The 25,005-nt window shown below is 37.0% G+C and overlaps 1 protein-coding gene and 1 non-coding gene across 2 annotated transcripts in view; both read left to right on the forward strand.

Moving 5' to 3' along the window:
* TMTC2 (transmembrane O-mannosyltransferase targeting cadherins 2) overlaps positions 1–25,005 on the forward strand; it is a 405,001-nt gene that overhangs the window by 304,809 nt on the left and 75,187 nt on the right. Inside the window, exon 9 of the mRNA XM_043561689.1 lies at positions 10,902–10,983. Coding sequence (XP_043417624.1) covers positions 10,902–10,983 — 82 coding nt within the window. The remainder of the gene's footprint in view (positions 1–10,901; positions 10,984–25,005) is intronic.
* LOC122474131 lies at positions 946–1,048 on the forward strand. The gene has a single exon (XR_006294822.1). It is a non-coding gene; the product is annotated as a U6 spliceosomal RNA (small nuclear RNA).

Raw genomic sequence — 25,005 nt, forward strand, 5'->3', positions numbered from 1 at the left:
AATGCTGTCAACAAATAGTTTAAATTTTTAAAATTATTTTAAGTATCTATGAAAAGCAAGTTAAAGTTATTTTAAAATATATACTTTTTCTTTTGTTGAAAGCATTGAAATCTAAAAGTTATTTTTCATTTTTGTCTTTTTTCTTTTCTTCCTCCTTCCTTCCTCCCTCCCTCCCTCCCTCCCTTCTTGGCATTCTTGCAGGTTTTCTTCCTTTATTTATCATGCAGGGTACCAGATATCTGGTGTGTGTGTGTGTGTTTTTTTTTTTCCCCTCCTTGCCAATGCTTGGTCTGTGGCCTCCTATCTGCCCAGTCTTACCTAAATTAGTTCTCCATACTCTTGCCCTAACACCTCAATCTAGTAGAACTTGATTACTCCACAGTGCATTCACTTTCCTAACAGCACCTACCCTTTTCCATGTGAATAAGTCAACATGCATTCACTTAGGTGCCAGAAGTCACACATGTGGAATAATCTTTGACTTCTGTTTTTAGGTTATACCCATACCCAATCTATCTTCTACGGATTCCAGAGCTAACCACATCTTATCACTTCCACTACTTTCACCCTAGTCTTTTTTTTTAATGTTTATTAATTTTTGTGAGAGAGAGAGCACATGCTCACATGTGAGTGGGGGAGGGGCAGAGAGTGAGGGAGACAGGGGATCTGAAGTGGATTCTGTGTTGACCACAGACAGCCCAAAGTGAGCTCAGACTCGTGAACTGAGAGATCATGACCTGTGCCAAAGTCTGACTCTTAACCGACCCTAATCTTTTTCACGGAGTATTAACCATCTAAGAAGTCTCCCAGTTTTCTCTTCTGTGCCTCCTACACTTTTCCACCCAAAATGTAAAGTGATTTTGTAAAAAGGTAAGTTGGATCACATTGTATCTTTACGTAAATTCGTCCATGGTTTTCCTTCCTAATCAAAAGAAATTCTGGCACTTGTTTTAGCATCACATACACTAAAATTGAACTGATACAGAAAGGAATAGCATGGATTCTGTGTAAGGATTACACACAAATTCGTAAAGGGTTGCATATTTTTTGAAGTTCTCAGAGTCTGATCGACTCTTTGCTGATTAACACCAAGGAAATGATATGAATCAAAGCAACATGTGGTATCCAGTATTGAAGCTGTGATTTTCACTACCAAAAAGAAAAATTAATTCCAAACGACTCCTAGGCCCTACACAATCTGGTCCTTTGTGCCTCTCACACTCATTTCCTGTGATTCTTGGTGGAAATTACCCCATTACTGCCATATTGGTTTTCTTTTTAAGTCCTAACTCTAAACATCCTAAATCTTTGCATGGTTCGCTTACTCCTTTACTTAGGTCACCTCTCAAATGTCACAAAGGTCTTTCTGGAACAGTTTATCAAATATCATTCTACCCTTCTCCCATTTGTATATTGTTCTCTTCCCTTAGTATGTATTAATTTTCACCAAAGTACTTAAGAGTCACAGACAGTGTCACCTCCGGATGTGTAAAACTATCCATTCCATCACTAGAATATGAACTGCAGGAGGGCAGAAACTTTGTCTTGATTACCAAGACCTGGAACAGAACCTGTTTCATGGCAGTTCTATGAAGTGATATGTCACATCTCTGAATCTCTTACCCTTTTTTAGTAGGCTTATTTCTACTGTGTTCTCAAGACAATTGAGTTGGACAGGAACACATCACTACCTTTTAACATTCTGCTCTAGATATGTACTTCTCTCCCCCTCATTCTTGAAATACCAAGGGATGGGGTGCCTGGGTAGCTTAGTCAGTTAAGCATCCAACTCTTGATCTCAGCTCAAGTCGTGATCTCAGGGTCATGAGTTCAAGCCCCACATTGGGCTCTGCACTGGGCATGAAGACTACTTTTAAAAAAATGTAATTAAGACATAAAGTACAATTTCTAACCTGCTTATTTCATTTAGCAATGGGTCATGGAGATCTATTATAGTTTACATAAGTTTTTGCAAAATTATTTTAATAGTTACATAGTATTTAATTGACCTTTGCTTAACCAAGTCCATGCTGATGGACATTGAGTTTGTATAAACTGTACTGCAATGAAAATGAATAGCTGCTTCTTGGCATTTATATTTTCTTAGAACCAATGCCTAGAAATAGAATTGTTTGGCCAAAGGTGCCGGGTGGCTCAGTCTGTTGAGTGTCTGACTCTTGATTTCAGTTCACATCATGACCTTCTCAGTTTGTGGGATCAAGTCCCGTCTTGGGTGCTGGGCTGACAGCATGGAGCCTGACTGGGATTCTCTCCCTCCCTTTCTTTCTCTCTGCCCTCTCCAACTCATGTGCATTCATCCCCTCTCTTACTCTCTCTCTCAAAATAAATAAACATTAAAAAAAAAAAGAATTGTTTGGCCAAAGTATATCTATGATTTAAAAGCTTTTGATACATATCAAATTGCTCCCAAGGAAGGTATTACCACATTTTTATTATTTTTTTTCTATGTGTTAAATGAGTACCTGTTTTTTATGAATCCACAGCAGTATTGAATTCTGTTGTTTTGTGGAAACTTCATTGATAGATGAATAATGACATCTCAGTGCATTAATTTATATTTTTAGGCAAATTGAATATTGAGCAAGTTGACCATGTTTTTATAGGGATTTTAGCAATTATTTTTTGGTATTTGCAAACTGCTTATTTGTGCTTATTATTCCTATAATATATATGACTTTCAGTCTAGAGACTCAGCTGTATTTGGACAATCCACTTCTTTATCTTACTTGAATGAAATTCAGTCCATTACAGTCTTTCATCCCACTTGGTCAGCCATTTAATTTCAGCTAGTTCCTGTGCCCTCTTCCCCTTCCAAAGGTTCATGTAAATCTGAGAGGCTCAATGCTGTTCAAAAAAGCTGGGAAAGAGACTGCCCTGTTCGAGTTGGCCTAAGCTGATACCTTTAACGTGAAGTCTGATGGCTCAGCAGTAGAACTTGGGATTTGGTTTCAGGGAAGTTTGCTCAGTTTGGGAGTTTTTGTTCTGGGATCCAGCCTTGCCTAGGCAAACCACAGATCATCCTTCCCTGTGGAGTTCTTGCCATACACTCCATGTGTTGTCCCTGATCATTGTGGGGCACTCCCTGTCACTGCTAGCTTCCCTCAGTGTCATTTGACATAATTTTTCGATGAGCTTAGGCCTTATACAAAATATTCCAAGTGTATTCACGCAACTTCTGCTTTGGGATGTTTAGGAAAAGAGGTCACTAAAGGCCTGGCATTTATAGAAAGGGGGACTTGGAGGACAATTTAGGCAGGGAAAACATAAACTAGTATCAGTAAGCTACTCAGCCACATTCATTTTTCTGTCTTATTCTATTGTATTTTAAAGCTTTTTAGAAGAAATATTATTCCATCCCTAAAAAAAATGTCATGCTCAAATTTTAGGTGTCTGATATTTTGATGGGGGAAATATAGTAGTATGGAGATGAAATATTTCTTCATGAAAGTTACCACGTCCCCTGTCCTGTTACTTTGCTTCTAACTAGAGTTAGCTCTGGTTGATAATATATAATGACCTGGAGGGATATGAGAATTAAATGGTTTGATATAAATCATCTTCATTTGTAAAAGTTATTTGAAGTGCTAGTCATTTTTAAATGATTTTTTTTGTATTTTGAGAAGGAAACACTTTTATTTCCTAAAGACACTTCATATATAAACACTGTGGTGTTAAGATAGAACATCAGGGGCGCCTGGGTGGCGCAGTTGGTTAAGCGTCCGACTTCAGCCAGGTCACGATCTCGCGGTCCGGGAGTTCGAGCCCCGCGTCAGGCTCTGGGCTGATGGCTCTGAGCCTGGAGCCTGTTTCCGATTCTGTCTCCCTCTCTCTCTGCCCCTCCCCCGTTCATGCTCTGTCTCTCTCTGTCCCAAAAATAAATAAATGTTTTTAAAAAAAAAAAAAAAAAAGATAGAACATCAAATAATTCTCTTTCCATTTGTAAATGATGGTCTTCACAAATTAACCCTTCAAGAGTATCTTTTTAATTACTTTTTGCACTCATCAAACCACCATCCATGTTTAAACAACACTTTTACCAAGCTACACAAGCTTTTGGGCCTGTTTTAGCTACTTCCCTTTCTTAGGTATTGTCCATATAGGTTGACAATTGAATGTGAAATGAAGATGTGAATTTCATTGGTTGTGAAAAATGACCAGCATTCACAATTATCAAACATCTTCAAAGAGTAAACACTAAAATGTATGCAAATGGCTGCTAGATACACAACTGCAGGAAGCTTCCATACTGAACTTACAGCAGCCTTTCAAGAAGAAACAGGGACACTAGAGGGAAATTGTCTGGTTTGTTTTTTTGTGTTATTCCAACTGGTATTCTTATGAACACTGAAGACACAGATAGTCCCTGGTTACAATATAAATATTTGGGTGAAATTGGGCTTGTTCTAAGGAACTGTTTTTTATGGTTTCATAGACAATAGTTCATGTTAAGTTTCCAGATGTGAAATGGAAAAATTACTGGTTTGTGCACAACTCTGTACTTTAGTGACAATGTGTGAACATGTGAACTAAATAACTAAGGGGTAACTATAAGCCGTTAAGTTACATAAAGACAATAGTGAAAGCCTGTTAATTTATTGACTGGTTATTATATTTATCATATATTTGGATGACTATTGAAGGACAGGTGAAGTCTTATGGGAATAATTTGTTCATAGAACAAGGTTAATAACACTGATTATATTCATATATAAATATATTTCTATATATATTTAAATATATTTTTATATTAAATATAAAATAATATATTTTATAAAACTATTTTATATATTAAATAGATTTTATATTAAATATATATTTATGTTTATAATGTGATGCAATAATGCCAAGTCTTGATGTTTTCTGGTATCATTCAGTAAAATAGTTCTGAGCTAGGGATCAGGACACACTTTATGGGGAGTGGTTAATATTGATATAATGGCTAATTTATTACTAAAAATATATATACAAAATTTGTGGCACGGTTTCCTTTTAAACTAAAATAATTCAAGCTAAAGCCATGATAGTATAATTCTCTCTTATACTAGTATTCCTGCATGCTCTAAGTGGGAGTTAAGAATGTTCAGGGTAGGGTATGTATGTATATAAAAATATTTATGTATTTTCATATTTGTATGTTTTGTAGTTGGGAAAAGTATTAATCAGCCATCAGAAGAGGTGCTGCTTGCCTTGTACACCCTCTTGGGTGGGCACCTGCTTCTAAACAGTGGTGGTAGCATCCAGTTTAATTAGAAAACAAAATAAGGTGAAAATGAATGCCATACTGTATATAATCCCACAAAGGCTATATAAACTTTACTAAATATTTATCTAACATGTATACATTTTATTGCTGCCAGTCAGAAGAGGACCTGACAAGGCCTAGTCCTAACTGAGAATGATTTTTCCATGAGTATAGATAATATTATCTGTGTGTATGTTGTTAATACTCAGTATAATGTTACAAATAATATACTAATGTAAATATAATGTAAGTATACTGACAGTCCAAAGCCCTAATTCCGGGATACAGGTGCAGCCCTTGTCCAGGAAAATATCTGTTCTCTCTTTTTATCCTGCTTGCGCTCTCCTGGTCCCATAGCCTTCGTGCTGCTCAAGGTCCAACTGGTTACTTCTCAGCACCGGCACTAACTGCAAAGTGCCTATCCTAATCTAGGACTATTCCAAGTGCTGATGTTAAAATAAGAAAGAATATTTACCAAGAATTCTGTTAGCTCTGCTTTATGTCCTTGACTTCCTAATCTTCTGCATTGTCAGTTGCTCTTTTTTTTCAATATACTGGGTTTTTGCTGTTTTAACTGACTTGTATGTATGACTGAGTGGTCATGTCCGAACTCTAAATACTTACCTAGAATTACAATTTTGCAAAAATTAAATGTCCACTTTCCAGCCACTTTATATATGATAGGACTTGGTCCAGTATCCCAGGGTTTAAGTTATATAACTAGCACAGTAGTAATAACTCTTTTAAAAATAATCATATCATCATAATTAAAAGAAGAGCAAATTACTGGCCATTGGAGCCATCACAGAAAGCTTTATAGAAAAGTGAGGCTTCAGTCAAGTCTTGAAGCATAAAATGCATATGAGCAAGCAAAAAAATAAGCAACATTATAGACTGGAAGAAATAATTGAGGGAAGACGTGAGGAAATTGGCCTGATAAGGTATAAGAATTTATCTAGGAAGACTTGAGCTACATTATGGAAGATTTCGGACATTAAACTGATTAGTAAATAGAATGAATGGAAAGTAGGAGCTATTAACATATTTTTGAGCAGGAGCTCCTGGGTGGCTCAGTCAGTTGAGCATCCAACTTGTGATTTCAGCTCAGGTCATAATCCCAGGGCCATGGGATCAAGCCCAGTGTTGGGCTTTGTGCTGAGCGTGGAGCCTGCTTATTAAGGTTCTTTCTATCTCTCTGCCCCTCACCCACACTCTTGCTGTGTCTCTCTAAAATTAAATAAAATAAAGTGTTTTTGAGCAAAGACAGCTTAATTTAAGGAATATTAATCTGGTGAAATGAAGCTCATTGAGTCAGGACATCTGAAATCTGTATCATGGTAGATGTGAGGTGAGAGGGGCTTTTATTTGAGGTAGGGAGAGTGTTAGGGATGAGAAGCATTTTATAGAAAAATTGTGAAATTTAGTTTCTATCATGACATGAAATTCTGAAAAGCATTTTTGAATTTTGGTAATTAGGAACAAGATAATGGCAGTGAAACTGGAAGGAAGAATTCTTTTGAAACGATAGAAGGACGAAAAATCAAAGAATGTCAGAGCTTTATATGTCAGATCTGAAGCTAGTTATTTCCATATGACCTATGATTATTTTTTTTTAGCAACCCTCCAAAATTGATTGGTATTACATTTACTTTCCCAAATGAGGAAGAAGAGATGTTACAAAAGATACTCAAAGTCACACAGTTAAATAAGTAGAACCAGCAAGATTCAAACCCAGGCTTGTTGTCTCTGGGCCAGCTCTCAATGAGAATTGGAGAAATTGTTTGCCCACAGTGCTCTGTGACTAATCCGCCTGCTGATGGGGTTATGTGTTCAGTGTGTGTCTCTTGCAACTAAGACTTGAGGCCAAGCACTCTGTTGTTCACAGTTATACCCCCGTTACTTAGAACTGTGCAAAGCAAACAGTAGGCCTTCCGTAAATCATTTTTAACCAACAAAAACAAAGGAACAAGCACATAAATAAGTCACAGAGATGGTGGTAGAAACTGAGCCTCTCAACTCACATTTCCCTTATTTGTCACAGCTGACCACAGTCCCTTTTACTTGGTTTTCAGAACCACCACACGTGTTCAAACATCGGCCAATATACAAAATGAGTAATGGTGCTTGATGTGAGGAGTTTGTACAACCAGTGGCTACTCCACAATGCTTGCTTATAGAAAATGCTGACAAAATCTAAAAGCACCAAGAAAAACCTGCTGAGAAATAACTTTTTCTTCTTATCCACTTTCTTAACTGCCACCCTTCCAAAACAATAATAGTTGAAAGAAATAAATTGGATTCGACATAATATTCCCTCCAAGGCACCATGATTTCTTCCCAAGACCTAGTAATGTATGTGTATGGCTGACTTTTGCATTTGCTTGACTCTTGATTTTATATACTCTCATGAGGATTTAACTTTCTTCCTCATTATTTGGCACTTGACTAAATAAATAGTGATCAAAGCAGAAAGATAGGTTTTTGCATGATGGTTTGGTACTCCCCCTAGAAAGAATGTTTTGGCCTTCAGTGTGTTTATTTTGCATCTAGGAGATGTTGGGACTCATTGCCTTTAATAACTTAGTCCACTGAGCAACTAGAGATCATTGTCTTTTGAGATCTGATGCATGTGTTTAACGCTATATAATATTTTTTTGCCAATGGACTACATACAAGGATTTTATAACCCCATTTACTGTGACATTGATAAATGAGCCAGTTTCGTCTCTATCCTGAAAAACTTAAGTGGAAGAAAGTTCACAGATCCTTTGTATCTTTGCATATAACATTTGTACAGACCCTTTACTGATGATAGTTTTTATTTTGTGTCTTTTATTATCTTTTTGAAATTCTTAGTACATCATTTTCTAATGGTTTAAAGGCTGACCTTGTGTTTCTGAGACTGTGTATATAATAAACATATTCTTTGACATTCAGAACTCTGCTATCTATTGCATACTATATGTTCATGTATATATGTATATTTAAAAAATAGTTAACATTTATTACAAACTTATACCTAAGTACTATAACAACTTTATATATATCGTCTCAGATAACTCACTAATCATATGAAACAGATTGGACTGTTATCTTCTTTTTTAAAACAGTATACTTTATTTTTAGAGCAGTTTTAAGTTGATAAAAAAAAATTGAGGGGTACCTGGGTGGCTCAGTCAGTTAAGCATCTGGCTCTTCATATCAGCTCATCATGATCTCACTGTCCGTGGGATTGAGCCTGCTTGGGATTCTCTGTCTCTGTCCTCTCCTCTCTCTCTCTCTCTCTCTCTCTCTCTCTCTCTGCCACTCCCCTCTTCTCTCTCTCTCAAAATAACTAAATAAACATAAAAAAAAATGGAGCCAAACATGCAGAGTTCCCATACACACCCTTACCCTCCTACCACCCTACAATTACCAAGTTGCATTAGTGTTGCACATTTGTTACTATTGACGAGCAAATACTGGTGCATTATCATTAAAGTCACAGCTTACATTCGGGTTCACTCTTCATGTTATATATTCTGTGGGTTTTGCCAAATATATAATGACATGTATCCACTGTTACTGTGTCTTACAGAATAGCCTCATGGCCCTAAAAATTCCCTGTGCTCCACCTATCTTCGTATAATAGAGAACATTACAGCTAAGAGATGAAATAATTTACTCAGGGTCACATGGCTACACACATGGGGGAGCTGTTCTCCCTGCCTAGAATCTATGATCTGAACTAATACGTTATACTGCCTGATTCACTGGAGTTATGTGATTATTTTAAGGAATCCTAGCTTTGTAAGATTCTTGCCAAGTCTTGCTTACTTCATGGAAGTATGCTGTGTGTGGGGAGCATTTGCCTATACCTTCCTTTTTTTCCTTTGAAGTTAAAATGTCGTGAGAAATATTGCAGGGAATAAACTTTTCAATTATTAGATATTTGGTGAGAGTTGTGAGTTAAAGAGAAGTTATGACTGGAGTAGCAATGGAGATGTCAGATGTCTGTTGTCTATAGCAGAAGCTGTATGTAGGCTGCATCCTCCTGGCTAGGGCAATGGGTGAATAAAGGATGTAGCGACAGTGAATTTAAAAAAAAAAAATTTAATATTTATTTATTTCTGAGACAGAGAGAGACAGAGCATGAGTGGGGGAGGGGCAGAGAGAGAGGGAGACAGAATCCAAAGCAGGCTCCAGGCTCCGAACTGTCAGCACAGAGCCTGAGGTGGGGCTCGAACTCACAAACCATGCGATCATGACCTGAGCCGAAGTCGGTTGCTCAACCTACTGAGCCACCCAGGCGCCCCACGACAGTGAATTTTTTAAGTGAGTGAAATGAACAATTTTTTTTTTAATGGGTGAATGAGCAAAGTTGAATGGAATGGAGGGTATTAGATTAATTACATACCTTTACCTTCAGATGACGTATCTCTCTAATGGTGGTTTAAAAAATATATCTGAAGAAAGAAAACAACATTATCTGAAGTTCATGTGGTAGATAGTGTGTGTATAAGTTAGAAGGAACAGGGAGATAAGATCATTTCTCTTTACTCTCAGTGCCTGTTGCCATTCTCAGTCAGCATGGATCTTCATTCCAACCTTGCAGGACAAAACAGACTTGCTCCAGGAAAATTTTTCTCGGGGCTCTTCTCCTACCTCGAGCCACCCCTTTGTATTACTCTGTAGGCAATTTTGGTTCAGAGGCTATAAGAAGGTAAAGAATAGGGGCGCCTAGGTGGCGCAGTCGGTTAGGCGTCCGACTTCAGCCAGGTCACGATCTCGCGGTCTGGGAGTTCGAGCCCCGCGTCAGGCTCTGGGCTGATGGCTCGGAGCCTGGAGCCTGATTCTGTGTCTTCCTCTCTCTGCCCCTCCCCTGTTCATGCTCTGTCTCTCTCTGTCCCAAAAATAAATAAACGTTGAAAAAAAAAAAAAGAATATATAGTTTAGGATCTGGCGGGATGGATATTGTTTCATGAAAAGTTGGTTGATTGCTTATAAGCTTTCCCCCCTGTTTTTTTGCTTATTTTCTTCTAGGCATGATGGTTATGTTTACTAAAATTAAAACTATAGCTAAGAAGAAGAGTTGGCCTTAGATTAAATCCTGGTGTAGGAGTATTTTAGTGCTGAATGACATCAGCAAAGATAAGCAGTAGTTGCTTGAGAGGCAACAAACTGTGACCTAGTTTCTTTATATGTAAAGTAAGCCATTAGGATAAAATCATCTCAAAAGCTAAAATGCCCAAGATTCTTTACAAGGAAGAAGAACTGAAGAGGAAACAAATGGAAAGAAAATAAAATAGAAAATGAAAATGATGTTTTCCACCATTCCTTAAAATTATCTCATCCTTTTGGTTTTCATGAAACCATTTTTTCACTTTTTTCTCTTGCCTTCCTGGCCTCTTCTCTGATCTCTTTGATCAACTCTCTCACTATCTTTTCTTCTCATCTTGGTGTTTCCCAAGATTCTGACTTCAGTCTTCTCTCTTGGCATATTCTCCTTATCATCCTTGTTTAGATAAAAACAAAACACCTTTTTTGTGTGTGTGGTGATTACCAAGTAGACATCAGTCTACTTACTTCATTTGGGCCCAGGAGGTAAAGAATCCTTCATGATCTACTGCTGAATCATCCATTTTCTCTGTTTTTCAAGGGTCGTAAGAGTGAGGCTGAAAAGTTCTTCTTGAAGGCTATTGAGCTGGATCCCACCAAAGGAAACTGTTACATGCATTATGGTGAGTGGTTGATAGTTTTTTTCCATGTCCTCCCCCCCTCCCCATTTACCGTTAATGTTGATATGAGATTTAGGATTTGCTGGCAAAGAACATTTTGAGAGGGCATAGACTTCATTGTTACAGATTGAGCCTCATAGTGTAGTCCTAGTTTTTCATTCAAAGCAGGCATGTTATAGAGGGCTATGCATTATATTTTCCATTAATAATTTTCGTAGGACTTCAATGGGGAGAGGCATTTTCACAGTTGTTTCTTTCAAGTCCAGTGTGAAAGGTAAAGAAGGTCTCATTAGGAAAGCATCTTGCTCCTTGCCTGATGCATGGTATATAACCAGAATATTAGCTCTCTTATATTTGTGAATGATAATATATTGTTCCTTGAGTATATCATTTTGAAGTTTCAGAGGTTTAAATTTTGACCACAAAATCTTGCTTTCTTGCTTTCTGGAAAATATAAATGTACCCCAGCCTCTAGATACCTGAGATTTGGGTCAAGGATAAACCATAAATGGTATAAAAGATGTCTTTCTCATGCAGTTCAGTCTTTGCCTTAATCAGTACAGAATGGACTTATATAACAACTCTGTCACACTCCACTCTATCATTAGGAGTGAGTCATGTGTTAAGTGAGGTGAAGTATATAGCTGGTTTGGTGTTGGGTAAGATGTACTTATTTCTACCAGATTTGTAGTTGGAATGGCTTTCAAGGAACCGAAAGACATTCACTTTTGCTGATCCTTTGGGGGAAAAAATGATTTTTTAACCACTCTTGGCTTTGATGTGTTATTATCAAGTAGTAAGCTGAAAGATGGGTGGTGATTAAATCTTGAGGAAAAAAACCCTAATATCCTTCTTCTTAAAGTTAATTCTTTCTTTCATTTTACAAATAGTAAAAATAAATCAGTGACAGGCTCTGAGTGTAGAAAAATGGAAATAATAGAATAGAGGATACACTTAACCAACCACAAGTCCATTTGCTTATTTACATTTTGCATATATGTTTATAAACTTAGGGTCATGATGCTTTATCTTACCAGCATAACACAGCATGTAATTCCACATGGGTTATTGCATAACCACTCCTGATTTTGTTTCACGATGCAGTGTTATTGCCATGTTAAGTTGGCAGTCAACTAATTTAAGTTTGCTGCAGAATATATTTTATTTTTACAGGATTTCTCATATGAAGTATTTTAAATTAGACTTTCTCATGCATACTATTTTGGGTACCCCTACTGTGCATTAAAGTAGGTCCATGATTATTTTCCCTGAGTGCTAAAGAATCTCTTCTTATTGCAACTTTTGAAGTAGAATTTTTCCCCCTATCTTGCTTTCTGCATTTCCTTTACCTCAAACTAATTCTACTTAACCTTCTAATCTTATTTCTATAATTTTGTTACATGCTTTAGATATTTCACAATCAATTCCTTTAAATTTCATATTGGCTTCATTTGAATTGCAAGGGGAAAAAAATCACTGTTGTGTTCATTTTAAGAGTTTGCCCCCTTATTATTCTGACTTGTCTGTCTTTACCTATTCCTCTTTTTAATTTATTATTGTTTTTATATTACATCCTCCTGAATTTTTTTTTTTTGTTTGTTTGTTTTCAGTGTTGGTGGTAGGGAGTAGTTCTCCCATGAGAAGATTTTGGATATAGTTTTAACAGAAAATGCAACAAATTCCTTATTGTCTAGGTTACATGAAAGACAGTGATGATAACACACATCTGTAAATTATGTATTAAAACTGATTCCTCTTAGCACTCCTGGATTATTTAAAAAATTTTAGCACACATACATTGTTAGAAGTACATGTATTTTCTATGGGAGGAATGACTGCATAATTCAATATAATTTGATGAAATCGTTTCAGTACTTTTCCCCACGCTGGAATGGGAAATAAAAAGGACTCAGGCTGAAGCATCAAAAAGTGGTAGTTAAGGCAAAATAATCTACAAACGGACAGAAAGCCCATACGGAGTGCTTGATACGCCTGTCTCACTGTGCTCATGTTATAAAAAATGTACATTTCATTTGAGGGAAATCTACTTCAAATGACTGAAGTTTAAAACTGGAAAGTTGTTTTCAATGGTTTAATATAATGTGTTTAACATAATCTGTTGTACAAATAAGTTGACTGAAGCCTAGAGAAATGGCGTTGGCTTGCCTAAGTTAGTTGAAGTAAACTAACTTTTGGGTGCCTTGATAACCACCAGTGCCTTTTCTTCTCTTATGTATGCTCCATTTCTTTCACAACATTGGGAGACATACAGCCAGATGTGCGGGTGGGTAAGTAGGCCGATATTTTTGATTAGTAGGTCATTCTATGCAATTTTAGAGTGCCAAATTCATATAAATCATAACTTAGCTTAAAATGTTTAGGGAAGGATTTTTATTAATTTTAATGTGTATAAGATGTGTCTAATGGTAGAAGGTACTGTTTCTTTTTCAGAAAGTGAGTAGGGCTATGTAAGAAAGAAATAGGGTGATGTCATTTTTAGAAGGTGATGTGGTGGGACGTGGGGTGCTTCTTGAAAGCAAGCAGGCAAGTAAAACATTTGTGAAGAGGTGATATTTGAAATCTGTAAGTGTGAACCAGCTCTTTGAAGAGCCAGGTAACAGCATTTCAGACAAGTAACAAAGTTCAAAGTCGTAGGCAAGAGCAAGCTTGTGTTCACAGTAGAGAAGGAAGGCTAATGTGACTGGATTATATTAAACCAGATGGGAAGGTGGGAGGACAAGGCTTAGCTCTGTCGACCAAGCTAAGGAGTTTGCATTTTCTTCCTAGGGAAAAAGAAGGGACTCTGAGGAGAAGACAGGATTAGGGGAAGGTGGAGGGGAACTCTATTGCTATGTTTTAGGCAAAGAAGATAGTTTGGACTTGGCAGTAGTTGTGGGAATGTTAATATTTATATTGAAATTATACACTTACCTTCTTTAGAAAATTCTAAGATAATTGAGAATGGAGAGTCCCTGTTTTCCATTTTTGCGCCATCAATATCTAGCATATTGCCCTACTCACAGTAATGTGTAATAAATGTCAGTTGAGCTCAGTTAGAGGTAGTCTCCATTTTAATTGGATATGGATTCCAAAACGGACTGAAAGTTTGTTCCATTAGCATTTTTATTACTTCTTGTACTGAGAACGTACGTACTATGATTTCTCCGTCAACTTACTGGTTATAGATACTCTTAGGATATTTATACCCACAGATTGAATGAATAATACTTTCTCAGCTTAAAAATAAATGTTTAAATGAAATATACATGTTATTTTGTGTCTTTTTATAAAATGCTTTTGCAAACGCCCATGAAAATGCCAGCATGGGTGAATTTTGTTCTATTGGAGATTCACTCTCCTGGGTGATTATGTGCTTGTGATTTGCTTGTTAATGATACAAGTGACTTTGAAAATACTATGCAGTTGGGACTCCACAGAGTGAAGTACAGGAATTTGTATCGGCTGCAATGGCCATTAGAAGGCAGTGTTTAAAAGTATTCTCAGTTATTTGCATTTTTAATCCACTAGTTTTGTTTTGGGGAAGGGATTGCATTTGCAGACTGTCTTTTCTGCTTCAGGTTGGCTTGCCACAAAAAAAGCTAGACAGGTTTGTAAAACTGGTTCAGTAAGTTTGTCAAATGTAGGGCCCTCTAAGGGGCACCTGAGTCATTCAGTCAATTAAGCATTTGACTTTTGATTTCAGCTCAGGTTATGATCTCTCAAACCATGAGATCAAGCCCTGTGATGGGCTCTGTGCTGACAGCGTGGAGCCTGCTTCTGATTCTCTCTCTGCCTCTCTGTCTGCGCCTCCCCCTACTCGTGGGCGTGTATGTGAATGCCTGTGCATGTGCACACGTGCTCTCCAAATAAATAAAAATAAGTTTAAAAAAAATGTAGAGCTCTCTGGTCCCTGTAGTCTCTGGGATGAAGATTCCTTATCTGTAAAGTGTGAACGAGTTGATGTGGGCTTTCAAAATGTGTTTCAGTGCTAGGATTTCATGTTGTTGCTAATATATACTCAATTTCTCACTAATCGTTCATCAAAACTTTTAAGGAATGTATAGAAAACATGTTTCAAACTATGGTGTCAGTAATAGTATAATGTTACATTCATAATGTCATCAAGCTTACAGTGTACCCCATGTCCATATGAAAGAAATCATCTGAAGGCTTTATGGAAGGTAGTTTATAAATGTCAAAGATGAGGATTTGGTGGCTTACTGTCTCATGTGGGCCTGTAATTCATGGAATTCTCCATGGATTTCCCTATGGCTCCAATGGAAAGTTTCTGCCAAAAAAATAAAAGTTAAGACAAGAGGTCTCTGTCTCTGTCTCTGTCTCTGTCTTTTTTTTACAAATTACTAGAAAAACCATTTTGTCAAAAAGATATATTGTAATTTTTCTTTATGTGCTTAGTAGTAAATTTTATGTAGATCGAAACAAATTAAATCAAAATGCATTTATTATGAGATACCTACTATGTATACATCTGGGTAGATGGAAATTCATTAAATATTAAGGACAAAAGCATAAAAAGTGAAAAGGAAGCAGAGTATGATAAATGCTATTAGAAGTACTCTTTTATGTTGACCTTGGATGGTTTCTTCTTTTCTCAGCAACCTCTTGACCGTAACCTTTCCCCTCATTTTCTTCATTTCGGTTACTCTCTCTGGGTGAAGGTGTTCATTCCAAGAGTTCAACTATGTAGTGATGAGTCCTGAACCTCTTAATCCAACTTAGTATTTACTAAGTTAGATGTAAGGAGACAACAGGGAGCTTGCAAACCGATGAGGGAGGCACACGTTGTAAAAATAATAATTTAATTATAATTACAATTGGTTTTATAAAGGAGATATAGTATAATAAAGGGGCCTCGATTTGGGAGGCTGGGGTGCAGGAGAACTGTGCCTGATGAGCTGACACATAGGCTATATTTGAATGAATAGTAGTTCACCAGAAAAAAAAAAAATGGAGAAACAAGTGGATACTTTGGAGAATAATAAAGCAGAGAAAATATTTGAGGCAGAAGGCACAGCGTATGTCTGGAGAATAGGTCAAGGACAGAACTAGGACCATAGCTAGAAACTCTGCGAAGATACATTCTGGTTCCATAGAAGGAAGAACATTCAACTTAAGAGAGCTTCCAGGTTAGGAAATGAGTGCCCATTGAAGATTTTTCAACTGTAGATTTTTAAGGATGTTAGAGAGAATTCAAGCAATGGGAATGGAAAAGGACTGGTCCAGACAACTGTGAAATCATTTCTAATGTGGAGAAACAGTCATTTTGTTATTCTTCCTCTTGAACCCAAAGAGAAGTGTAGAATTTTTAAAACTGTAATTATCTAGGTTATTATTTGGCTCTACTATCAATTTTAGAATCCTGAAAATGTCTTATTGCATTTATTCTGTTTTTTTTTTTTTATTTTGTCTTAACTCCTATGAGTTAGGAATAGATCTCAATGCCATTTGATTGAAATAACGGAAGTTCAGAATTTCCAAGTGACTCTCTGGATCCTAAATTTTCAACATACATAGTGGGAGAAGAACTTGAAAAGTCCAGAACTTTCTACAATTAAAGTTCTAGTCTGTTTGTCTCTAGGATACTTTATATGCCCTTAAATTGCATTTTAAAAAGTAGATCCTTGTGGAAATTGTTAAAAAATTATATTTGATATTTCATCAGTGAACACTATAAGAGAGGAAGTTGAAAATATGTGATAAGTCGAATTGGTAAGAGGTGTGTAGTTACTTTTTATTATCATAATTAAAGCTAGTCAGTAGGTGGCAGTTAGCTGAGGTTGAATGTGTTGTAACATTTTATTTTTAATCACTTCAGAAACTCCAAGAGTAGTTTTAAAAATTAAATAATGAACGAAATAATGGCGTTTCCTTGATTTAAAATGAAAATACATTTTTGGTGAGTCTGTGCAAAATTACATTGAGATAACGGTTATGTTTAATGCTTAAGACCAAAATATTTTGTTAAAATATCAGTATTTGTGTCTCTTTATTGCTCCAAGGACATCACAGGCAGTTCACAGGTATATAATTAGAATATGATGTTTCTTTTTTTTTTTTTAATTTTTTTTTTCAACGTTTATTTATTTTTGGGACAGAGAGAGACAGAGCATGAACGGGGGAGGGGCAGAGAGAGAGGGAAACACAGAATCAGAAACAGGCTCCAGGCTCTGAGCCATCAGCCCAGAGCCCGACGCGGGGCTCGAACTCACGGACCGCGAGATCGTGACCTGGCTGAAGTCGGACGCTTAACCGACTGCGCCACCCAGGCGCCCCTAGAATATGATGTTTCTAAATGTCATTCCAAACTACTTCGTTTCTTACCTCTGAATTTTTATTTTTAAATTTGTTATTACTACAATGTGTCTAATAGGTTAATATTATTTAATCTTCATACCTGGTGTGTATTTTATGTGAGGTATTTTTGAAAGCCTTTTGAAATTAAAACTAACCATGACTAAAATGGGAAAAACAGGGAAGGGATTCTCTAAGCTAATAAGCAAAGAATAAAGGAAAAATTAAAGGATTAATGTAAAAAGAAATACAGTAAAAGGACAAGCAGGTAAGGGATAAGAAATAATTTCCATAAAAGCATAAGCTAAAACATCTGTCTACTTAAAACATGAGAAACTATAAAACTACAAGGGAAACAGAATATAAAGACCAAGGGATATGAACAAATAATTCCCCAAAGAGGAAATATAACAGATTTTAAAAGATAGGTTAACATAGAATTTCCTTAGAAATAAAGAAATTCAAATTCAAATAGCAATAAATTCCCTTGTTACTCTAGCATTTATTCTCAATAATTCTCTTGATAATATATGTTAAGAAAATATTTTTTCTATGTTTATTAACAAAAGGTAGTAATTGGGCCATACCATTGCTATTTATTAGAGGCAAAAATAGGAAGGTATCTAAATGCCTGAAAGGGGGAAATGATTAAATAAGTTATTGCTATTCCCATTTGATGAAATATTTAATATCCTAAGTTAAACTTATAAAGAATATGTAACACAGACAACTGCCTATGTTACTGTACATGAAGAGTGATTAAATTTTGAAAAATAACCACATCATTGGAAAAGCAAAGCAAACAAAACCAAAGAAGCAATTTTAATAGTAGATGTTTTAGCATTTTGGACTCTTGCAGCCATTTTTTTTTTGCAGGCTTAATATTTTCTGTTTATATTTTCTTTAATGAGTACATTTATTATGAAGGAATATATATACTTGATAAAATGTGAAAGAACAAGTGTCTTAAACTATTATTCAGGTAGTTGGTAGAAAAGATAGCAGGAAAATTATTATAGTAAACAAATAATTTTCCAAAACTTATTTGACAGAACTCAACATGTAGAATTTCAGATGTAAAAATTAAATGAGATAGGAATAAAAAGAGAAAGGCATCTTGCCTGAAATCTCTACTAAGTACCACATTTCTGTGATGAATTCATCAAATATAATAATAACACAAGCATTTACTTAGGGCTTTTGTGTCCTGAGAAATTCTTGTGGAATTCTCATTTAATCCCCACAAAAGCCAGGTGGGGAGATTGCTTGACTGTCTCCATTTTACAGAAGAGGAAAGTGAAGTCATGAAGCTGTAAGATAAATTACCCAAGACTTCAGTGCCAGTTAATAGTAGAGGCAGCATTTGAACCAAGGGACCCTGACTACACTGTCTATGTCAACAGAGGACATGAACAGGTATATTTTCCATCCACAGATGCTCTATTGGTAGTTTTATTGATACATGAAATATATACCAAATACACTGAAAGTTGGGACTCACTCCCCCCCCCCCCTTTTTTTTTCCCATCCCCTTGGGTGTTAGGTTTTCAAAATATAGATTTGGGGAGGGCACAAACATTTGGACCATTGCACCCACCACATTTCCTTATTAATTCTAAAAACAAAAAGAATACCATTGTTATAAAACATAGGAGGATTAAGACGTTTCACAGTATTAAAACGATTAAATCAATTCAAGTAATATGGTATGACCTGACACCAGGGTTTTGAGAATTTCCACGAAGAAAAGTATTTGGTGTCATGCTGGGCACATCTGTGCTCATTAATGCTAGTGCTATTATTGAAGCTCAGTGTTCAACAGTTATGTCTTTGCACCAATGCTGGGTGTTTCTATGTACCTTTTGTTTCAGCAATCTAACACTATGCAGAAATCATATCCTCTCTATTTTACATCTGTGGGATTTAAGGTATCAGGAGTATACGTGGCAGCATTTAAAGGCCCTATGCCTAGCTGGTTGGCAGAGCAAGGATTTGAACCTCCTTTCACTCTGAAGCCTAGGATATGTTTATGGTTTGCCTTGTGCTTTCAACTGTATGCACTAAGTGTGAGCCTGGTGAGTCCTCAATGGTGACAAAGACCCAGAATGCTGAGATTTTGGAGCACTGCTTGGGGGAGAAACACAGGCATGGAGCTCTCATAAGCATGTACTTCAAGGCTGTAGGAAGGAAGGGCAGCTTGAAGTCATCAAGGCAGGGACAGAGCCTGAAAGGTACAGAGAGAGAAAAGAGCTCATGGAAAGAGGAAAGAAAAGGAAAGATAGGAGGCAGGGCACCAGATGTCACCCCACACAGTGGTACTGACATGATCTCATTTACTCTTCCTGATAACACAGCAAGGATATTCCTGTTTGTGCAGTGAGGAAACTGTGGCTGAAAATCAAAGACTCATGAAAGTGACCCGAGTGGCCTTGCTCCAGAGGTTCCCGTACTGGCTGCAGTGCCTCACATAACAAAGATGGTCAGTCAGTATTTTTGCAGTAAAAGGATGACTGCCGAAGGACGGATTGGCCTTTAGTTAGTTTTGCTCTTTCCTTTTCTCATCTCTGCTTCCATTTTTTGCATGGGAATAGAGTCCACTTTGCTTTAAATTGTAACTAGGTGATGCTTTGTTAAGAAAAAGGTACAGTTAAGTTCTGCCTCTGTTCATTGGGGCTGCTGTAACAGCACAACATAAACTGGGTGGTTTATGAACAAGAGAAATTTGTTTCTCACAGTTCTGGAGGCTGCAAGTCCAAGATCATGATGTATGCAGATTCAGTGTCTGGGGAGGCCCTACTTCCTCATTGACAGGCTTCTCACTGTGCCCTCACATGATGGAAGGGGCAAGGTAACTCTCCGGGGTCTCTTTTATGAAGAGACTAGTCCCATTCATGAAGGCTCCAGGATTTCAACATATCAACTTGTGGGTGGAAAGAGTAGAGGTACAAACACTCAGACCACAGCAACAATTTATATATGCATATTATTTTGAATCTGTCTTTGTATGGGACTCAAGAAGCCACAAAAGCAAGGTGATAAGAACTGAGTTAAGCTTTAGATTAGGGATAGGGGGGTGTAATGGATTTTGGAATGTGGCTCTCCCAGCCCCTCTGTTAATTGCTCCTTCAACATGGTCTACCTTTTGCTAGCTTCTCTGTTCCTCAATTTCTTAATCTAGAGATGATTGCTACTGCCTCAGCTTGTGAGGATTTATTGACAGTTCTGTAAAATAACTAGCCTGTCATATGTGCTCAGTTGTCACAATGACCATTTATTATTTTAAAATGGAATAGGACCCATACCGATACCTTGGAGAATGAATGAATCCTATAGAAAAAACTTTGGATAAGGTATATAAAAAAGAGACAGAGATCATGGGGAAAGGGGACAATAAAAATCTAGATACGAAGAAAAAGAGGACTCTGTATCCATCAACATGAAGACAGAAAGAGAGAACAGAAAAGACACAATTGCTTGCAAGAAGAATGAGTATTATAGGTAACAAGTAATTGGGAACAGAGTGAGAGAACGAGCAAGGAAGGCAGAGAGGGAAAAAGAGAGATACTGGTTTTCCAGCCTTAGCTATTTGGATTTGGTGATGGAATGCACTTTGAGATTCTTGTTTATGTTCTGCCTTTCACTTAATTGAAGACAGTTGTTCCCGAAGTTTGCTACCCTGCCATTAACTCTTCTGTGCCTCAGTGACACATCTGTGAAGGAACCCCTCAGAAGAGTCCATTGAGATGGTGTTGGAGGGCAATGAGGAGACTCAGAGCTCTTCCTAGGAAAAGGGTATAAGCATTTGGCTCTGGGAGCCACCCCTCTCCATTCTCATTGCCATCGTAAATTAGTCTCAGAGGCACACTCCCTTCCTTACTGACTTCCCCTGTGTTTGAGACCTTATGTCTACCTCATTTCTTTCCTTACAACTCCCTTGTCTAGCAAATGACACTACTCACCTGTATACTTTGATTAGGTCACACTCTTCATCTAGTTATATCTTTACCTTCGTCTTTAGGTGGTAAAACTCCTCAGATTGTTTAAAGCCCAGTGTGAGCTTGTTTTCCTTCATACAGTGCATTGGTTTATATAAAATATATATATATATATATATATATATATATATATATATATATATATTATTTACACTTATAGTGGGTTGTGAGGTTTCTTCCTCCCTGTCCCTCCTCCCACTCCTTCTTTCTCTGACATCTTTTTACTTTCTCCCCAGTCTCCCTTCTTCTCTTCCTCGCCTCCTTCTACTTCTCACTCTTTATCTGACAGTCTCCATAACTTCCTCAATATTTCTCTGGCATTTCATAACCCTTCTGGAAAGAGGCAGGGGAGAAATAAATGTAATAAAGCATCCCGAGCCTTCCTGACCTCCTTTCTACTTGAGCACAGAGCCTTGGCCTGCTGTTCCTCTAATCTCCTTTGCACCAGACACCTTCTTTGCCACCTGTCCAATTCAGGGCAAATTTTTGGTCTCGTGTTCATACAGGGACAAATAGGGGACCTCCCAACCTCAAAGTGACCACTCCAGATTGATCTCCTGGGTATCCCTTTCCTCACTCACCTGGTCCACCTGTTTTCTCGGCTGGTAACCACCACACATTTATCACGTTGGGTTTGTCTCAATAAACCAGAGCTGTTATTAAATCAGGCTTCCAAGAGCGCAAAAACACAAAGCAACAAAACTAATAGAAGGGAAGGGGAGAGAGACTGGTTTTAAAGATTAAGAGCAGGGACACTTGGCTGGCTTAGTTGATAGAGCATGTGACTCTCTTGATCTCAGGGTCATGAGTTCAAGCCTCACATTGGGCATAGAGATTACTTAAAAAAAAAAAAAAAGTAAAAGCATACCTGAAATGCAAGGGATGCTCAGAAAGAGAGACACTCAGCAACCCTTCCTTCAGAGAAGCAAAAGGGAAGGTTCCCCTCCATATTTTTAATCCTTCCAAGTCTAATTAGCATACATTAAAACCTCTCGTTAGCAGCATCTTCTTTGGACAGCCAGTCTAACTCCTGAGCATCGCATTACCCCCTACCCTATCTTATCAGGTGTTTGTTACTCACCTTCCTGAATAGAAACATTTCGGACTTGCTACAGTTCCACTTTACCTGCCTGGCTTATTGCCATAAGATATCAACAAAATCAGTCCAAATATATCTACCATCTTCCAGGGTTTTCCCCTGCTTCAGTCTGCTGAATCTTTAAAAAAGATTAGATGCTTCTGGATATTGGTAATGTTCTTTTTCATCATCTGGCTAATAATTATATGACCATAGCCACTTTGTGAAAATTCCAAGTGATACCCTTACTTGTCCCCTTTGTGTATATTCAACTTTGATTATAAGTTGAACAAAAACCAAGTGTTTACACCATCCAGACACAATGCACTTAGCTTGTGATACCTTACATCTCCTCAAATTTACATCTCTTTTGCACTTAAAATATCTCCATAATCTCCTCTTTCCTCTACTAATTTGGAACTGTTTCAAGGATAAATGTTGCATTTATCTTCCCCCTTCTCCACTGCCAGTATCACCATATCTTATGTGTATTAGGCACAATATATGTTTCTTGGATTGGATACATTAACCCATTGTTTCTTCTTCTTTTCCCAGACTACTGAATTTATTCCAAAGTACAATGGGGTATAATAGATTTTAGTCAAATTGCATTAGTTTGAACTGTTGTGGAATTAGTATATCTTTGAAGGTATAATTGACATCTGGGTTATTTGCCATGTTCTAAGAGAAATTTGGAGATCTAAAACCAGGGCTGCCATGTTGCTTATACTCATAGAGACCTCACTGTGAATAGCAACCTTGGAAATTTTGCAGTGCACAGCATGTATGGCCATTTAGTGCAGCCCTGCCTAAAATCACTCTTAAGGTGACAGGATATGAATAGACAAGTGCCTGGTGACCTATGCTGGCTGGACTCTAGCTTACACTTGCAGATGACAAAAAGTAGCCACATAGCGACATAGGTAATTCATTCCTGTTATTGAATGTGTATTTATTAAATCCCCACAGTGTGCCACGAAGTAAGAGAGTGAGTCACTCTGATATCTGGAGAAAGAGCTCTCTAGGTGGAGGGAATGGCAAATAAAGACTCTGAAGCAGGAGTCTTTGTTTCTCCAATGTGTTAGACAAACAGCAAGAGGCCAGTGTACGTTGAATAAGTGACCAAGAGGGAGAGTAGGAGACAAAGGAGATGAGGTCAGAGAATGGGTGGAGGAACTCCCTCCTGACTGTATCAGGCAGTGTAGTCCAAGATAAGGGACATTACGTTTCCCTGAGTCACCTGTAGAATGATGGTCTTTGACTCCCGTTTTAATAGGATCATTCTGACTGCTGTGTACCCTTTAGGGTCAAGGGCAGCAGTATGGAGACTGGTCAGGAGGTAATTGCTGCAATCCAGAGTGACATGATGGCTTGAGACAAGGTGGTAGTGGTAGAAGTCAAACAATTCTGGATCTATTTAGATATCTGATGTCCTCTGCCAAGGGGAACTATTTAATGAGAATGTTAAGTTCACGGTGTTATTTTATAAATAAGATTTTCATTTGCCTTTGAACATTTTTTAAAGCTACATACGAATGATTTTTCCCAAAGAGAATTGTATTAGCATGACACCTATTACAGATTGTTTTAGCTCTTTAATTTAGTTACATTGATCAGAAGAGTGACTTTTTCATATATTTTAGTGAAAAATGCCAATCCCAACTAATCTAGGGAGTTTATTTGCAGAATTTTTACAAAGCAGTATTTGAGCCTTGGGCTTAAGGCCAACTTATATTGTGGATTTCTACCTTTCAGGCAGTTTTCTAAAGCCAGGAATTAATGAAGGCTTGATCTTCACCAGTTTGTCTTATTGAAACATTGGTAAAAAATCTACCAAGTTGTTTAAAGGGGTCAGTTAGAGAATTATCCAGAAAGGAAATGGTATAACTGTAATGCAGAAGCACTTGAATCTAGAACTGTCAACTGCTTTTTCCCTCTGCCTTTTTTAGCCTCTGGGGAGACTTCAACTTTTTGTATCTGGACCTCTAGAGAATGCTTTCTCTTTAAATACCCTTTTCTGTATTTCCCTATTCAGATTACTTTCTTTCATTGTAATTTCTCATCTTGTTTTTGCCTTTGTTATTCCTTTGATTGAAGACAAATAAGATGATGATAATTAACTTGGGTAAGACAAATTATAAACCAAAGAAATAATGATAAAGCATGGTAGTACAATACATACATAAGAACAAAATATATTTTACTTAAGATTTTCATAGTTTATTTGAAATTCAGCTCAATTATCAAACACAAAGGATGTGCTTGTTTACTATATGTGAAAGAGAAGTGATTTCTCATAACTATTCTACATATGAAGGATAAAATTCTTAAATCTCCTTATTTTAAGAGTTTGAAAGAGTAAACTTGTATTTACTGCATATATCTTATTGATATAGATGTATCTTTCTATCTACACGTGTATGTGTAACCTGGCCATTATTTTTTGTAATATAGGGAAGAATACATGTAGTTGATTGACCAAAAAAACCTCAATCTAACTGGTGACTAATCCAGACAGAGCATCTAGATTATGGTACAAAATGTTTATTTTGTTGTTCCTATCAGACACTGGTTCTCAAACTATGGACAGTGGAATAGCAGCATCAATAGGTACTAGTAAAAAATTAAAGTCATATTTAT

The sequence above is a fragment of the Prionailurus bengalensis genome, chromosome B4 (genome assembly GCF_016509475.1).
Source record: "Prionailurus bengalensis isolate Pbe53 chromosome B4, Fcat_Pben_1.1_paternal_pri, whole genome shotgun sequence".
NCBI classification, from domain to species: Eukaryota; Metazoa; Chordata; class Mammalia; order Carnivora; family Felidae; genus Prionailurus; species Prionailurus bengalensis.